Raw genomic sequence first — 4,993 nt, forward strand, 5'->3', positions numbered from 1 at the left:
AGGATCTTCTATTCATTCACCACGGCACCTCGAAGAGACCCTTCAACTGGACGGTTCACCAAGTCTACGAGCCCAATTCCCAAGATGGCTGAAACTCCCCATTCGAGTCCCCAACCTCTTACCACCGCGGAGTCATAGGACACGCGTGATATGATGAAGAACATGATGCTGGTGGTCACTCGACTCTCCGAGAATGTGGACTTCATCATCGCTAACTTGCTAAGAACCACAACCGATCCTACTTCAGCCATGGTGGCCCAACCCATTGCTCCTTCACCTCAGGGTGCACGATGAGACGTTCCCCCCACAAATCCAACCCCGCTGGAGGAGCAACCCATGGTATGCGTCACGGCAACACTCGAGCCACGAATCGCGTTCGTCATCCTTCTGTCGTGGATTATGGTTCCCATTGCGAGGAGGGAAAAGAAGAGGAATCATCATGGTACGGAGACACTGATGATGAAGACACTGACAACCATAGCCGTGCCTCGCTGTCCACCAACAAAGAGAGTTTTTCTTGCTGTAAAAAACAAACTCGAGTTGCTCCCGCTGTGAATCATACCTCAGTTTTTCAATACCCGTCGGAGTACCATGCTATGATGTCCAAGCTGTCGACACCCAGGAAAAGATGCAGGTGCAACTGAACCAAATTTCTCAAGGGGGTGCCCAAAAGATTGTTCACGACTGGGAGAAAGGTCTCCTCTAGGCCGAGAAGGGGACCGTTCCCCATGACTTACTACTGCCGAAAACCCAACCCTGTTCTTCGATAATTACATTGATGCAATGGGTCCTCTACACTTAGACACGCCAACCCTGCTTCGTCTATTCTCTCGATATTTGACCGGGAAGGCATTGAGGTGGTACTTGCGGAACCGAATCTCACGTTGCACGACTATCAAAGAGTTGGGGGACGCCTTTGCAGAAAGGTATAAGATGTTTATTTCTCAAGAGATCACAGAAAGGGATCTAAAGTACATCAAGCAAGGCGAGAAGGAGACGTTAGAATCATTCCTCAATAGGTGGAGGGCAGTAGTGTCCGACATTGACACCCCGCCTTCAGAACAGGCCCAGATCGACCTCATGCTTGAAAACCTAAATGACGTGTACAACAACGAGCTAGCCTCGCACATCTTCACTAGCATGGTCACTCTTATAAAAACGGGCAAGAACGTGGACCGATCGAAGGCTCGCTTGAAGAACAAAGCCGTCTCTTCCTACCCCCCTTCTCGATCATATCCTGTGCCTAAACCGAGGGCCCCTGCTACCCATTATGTGGCTGGCACCTGGGCTAGTTCAGAAGTGAAGATGGAAGGTCCTAAAGAGCATGTGCCTCTTGCCCCGCCTCGCTATCCCGCGAACACTTCCCGCAACGCGCCTAATCATACCATTACATTTCCTTCTCGCCAATATGATGATCTAGGCATGCCTCTTAGTAAAGCTCTAGAAGTGGTGATGTCCCAAAAACTCGTCACCCCGTTGACTCCTCGGCTAGGAAGAGAAATAGCGGGAAAACACCCGAAAGACTTTTGTGAATACCATCAGGCCCACGATCACGAAACAAACCATTGTTATGCCCTGAGAGCTAAATTGCAAGACTTAATCGATGCAGGAATCATGGCTAAGCCTAACGTTGTCAAGAACCCCCTTCCTAATCACAGGGTCAATGTCATCGAAACTTTTGAAGACTCATTCTCTGCTGATTTCCTTCTTTCCCTCATTCATGCTGACCCTATGGAAATCGCGATGGTGTCATCTAATGCTAAGCAAAAGAATAAGAAGGTTAGCGCCGCAAGTGTTGTGCCATGGGATTACGCCGCTGAGAAAGCTACCCCGGTCATCTCTGCAATGGTAGGGCCCCGTGCATGGGAAGTGGTGCCAAAATTGTCTAATGCCCCTGATGCTATTGCTTCACCCTTGTTTCCTCTATCTAAAAAACAACACATCCGATCTGATAAAGTCGCCCGTCCTTGGGTGATTCTATCAACGAATAACAACTTGTTGAGAGAGGATGCAAGTGTCAACCTCACCAGGTCTGGCGTTGATTACAGGGCTCCTTTCATAAAAGCCATGGATGCTAACAAACAGAAAGAAGCAGAAAAGGAAAAAGACGTCCGAAGGCCAACAAATGCGACTGCACAAGTCCCTCCTCCCAACAGCATCTTAGCTCAGCTAAAGAAAACCAATGCTAACATCTCTCTTTGGGAGTTGTTGATGTATTCTATAGATCATCGCCAGGCGTTATTATCCGAATTAAGCAAGAAATCTGTATCCTTCGATACCACCCCTACGGAAGTTGTTGCTATGATGTCTACGCATGCGTCATGCTGCACTATCACTTTTGATGACTCCGATCTCCCATCTTGGGGCCCTAGTCATGCTAAAGCCTTATACATTTCCATCTATCTTGAAGAGAATGTTGTACCTCTGTCTCTGATTGATAATGAGTCGGCCCTGAATATTTGCCCATGGCGTACCCTGGCAAGGATTGGAGTCACAAAGGATCGTCTTCTTCCCTCTGACTTGTGCGTGCGAGGCTTTGATAGCTCTGAGCGTGAAGTCATGGGAAACCTCAAAACTATCATCAAAGTAGCTAATATCCCGTTCGAGATAGAGTTTGTGGTGCTTAATATACAACCCTCTTACAATCTGATCCTCAGAAGGCCTTGGCTGCACCAGGCCAAGGCTGTCGCTTCGACGTTGTATCAAAAGCTGAAATTCATGCATCAGGGGCAAACCATTGTGGTGAATGGGGAGAATTGCACAACCGTCGGAATGACTTCGTCGTATATCACTCAAGAAGTGGAACTCAATGGGTTTTAGGTTAACGTGATCGAGGATTCAGGTACCTTTTTACCTGAACTAGATTATCGCATTTTTGGGCCACCCATTTTAAACATGATGTATAAGAAGAACTACTTTCCCGATATGGGTTTAGGCCCATATGGGACGGGTAGTAAGACCCCTATTTCTTTATGGGGTCAAAATAATAAAATGGGTTTAGGGTACGTCTGTACCCAAAAGCAAAAATCTAAACATAATCATTCACTTGCTTTGTCTGAGGCATTTTTGAATGGTCGCTTTGTCAAGGCAGGCGAGAATACACCGTTTTGTGGGTTCCCAGAACCTTTCTTTTGCCCTGTGGCACGAAAGTGTTTTTCGGGACTCGAGATATTCTCTGATTGTGTTCTCCAACCTGATGTTTTCATTCTATCTAGTGGAAAGTCCAGGAGAGAAGAGCCAGATTACATGGGAAGAGTCAAGGAGCTCTTCCGAGAACCAGAGATGTCCACACAAAGTCGAGAGCGATCAAAGAGTACAACAGGGTCTTGCTCGATGGAGGCCAACCCCGACTTACTAATCTTTTCTGACTCGTATGATTCAAGCGATAATGAGGCGGTTACGCCCGCATCCAAGTCGATCTCCAGGTCCACATGGGCGCGTGTCTTTTACATCGGGAAAACCATAATTGAGGAAGTTATATCTGAGAAGTTCACTAAGCAATAGTCTCTTTCTGTTGCTTCATCTTTTCTTTCTACATCCCTCCCAAATCCTGTTAAAACTCTAGTTGATCCTCCTTCTCCTTTCGTTTCCGAGTCGGATGTTGTTGTTGAGGATTCTAATGTCCAATTTAATGCAATGCATGATGTTACTTTGAATTCAAATGATATGTTTGTTGATAACGATTTTCCGTTTGAAATGAAACGATTTTTAGAAAATGAGAATCAAGTCTCTTCTGCGGAAGAAACTATTGAAATTGTCCAACATCGTATTCCGTTGTACCCGGATGCCAAGCCTGTCAAGCAGAAGCTCCGGCGTATGAAACCCGACATGGTCAACAAGATTAAGGAAGGGGTGCAAAAACAATTGGAAGCCGGCTTTTTAGATGTTGTCGAATATCCAGAATGGGTCGCCAATGTGGTCCCCATGGCTAAGAAAGATGGAAAAGTCCGTGTGTGCGTGGACTACCGTGATCTCAACAAAGCTAGCCCCAAAGACAATTTCTCACTCCCACACATTGACGTGTTGGTTGACCACGCAGCTGGTCATGAACTCCTATCATTCATGGATGGTTTCTCAGGCTATAATCAAGTTTTAATGGCGCCTGAGGACAAAGAAAAGACTATTTTTATCACTGAAGTTGGCACCTTCTGCTACCGTGTAATGCCTTTCGGGCTGAAGAACGCTGGAGCCACGTATCAGAGGGCGGCCACCACTATTCTCCACGACATGATCCACAAGGAAGTCGAAGTCTACGTCGATGATATGATTGTCAAATCCAGGAATCGAGCGGGACACATTGTAAACCTAGAGAAGTTCCCTCAAAGGATTCGGAAATACCAACTTCGTTTAAATCTAAAGAAATGCACATTCGGTGTCATTGACGGTAAGATGCTGGGATTTCTAATTACTCAGAGAGGAATAGAAGTCGACCCTAGAAAAATTGCAGCCATCACGGCCATGCCAACACCCCGGAACGAGCGAGAGGTTCGAGGATTTCTTGGGAAAATCCAGTACATTAGTCACTTCATCAGTAAACTCACTTCCACTTGCGATCCTCTCTTCAAGATTCTGAAGATGGATCAAAAATTCGTCTGGAGTGACGCTTGTCAACACGCCTTTGATAAGGTGAAAGCTTATTTGTAATCCCCTCCTATCCTCATGTCTCCAAGGCCAGGAGTTCCTTTGATTCTTTATCTCACCGTCACCGAGTCATCCATGGGGAGCATGTTGGCCCAAGAGAACGAGAATAAAGAGGAGGTGTCCATCTACTACCTCAGCAAAAGGATGACCAGTTAAGAGTTGAACTATTCTTCCGTGGAAAAAGTCTGTTGGGCGCTAGCCTGGGTAACGAAAAGGTTACGCCACTACATGCAAGCCCACTCAATCAAGCTAGTATCAAGACTCGATCTCATTCGTTTCTTGTTTCAAAGAACTCTTCTTTCGCCGCGTCTTGCTAAATGGATGATGATGATTTCAGAATATGACATCACAT

At 46.3% G+C, this 4,993-nt stretch overlaps 1 protein-coding gene across 1 annotated transcript; it reads left to right on the top strand.

Annotated features, from left to right (window-relative positions):
• Window positions 1-783: 783 nt before the first annotated feature.
• Window positions 784-2,820, top strand: LOC124926319. The gene has a single exon (XM_047466522.1). The coding sequence runs from the start codon at window positions 784-786 to the stop codon at window positions 2,818-2,820; it is 2,037 nt and encodes a 678-aa protein (XP_047322478.1).
• The last annotated feature ends 2,173 nt before the right edge of the window (window positions 2,821-4,993 follow it).

The sequence above is a fragment of the Impatiens glandulifera genome, chromosome 1 (genome assembly GCF_907164915.1).
Source record: "Impatiens glandulifera chromosome 1, dImpGla2.1, whole genome shotgun sequence".
NCBI classification, from domain to species: domain Eukaryota; kingdom Viridiplantae; phylum Streptophyta; class Magnoliopsida; order Ericales; family Balsaminaceae; genus Impatiens; species Impatiens glandulifera.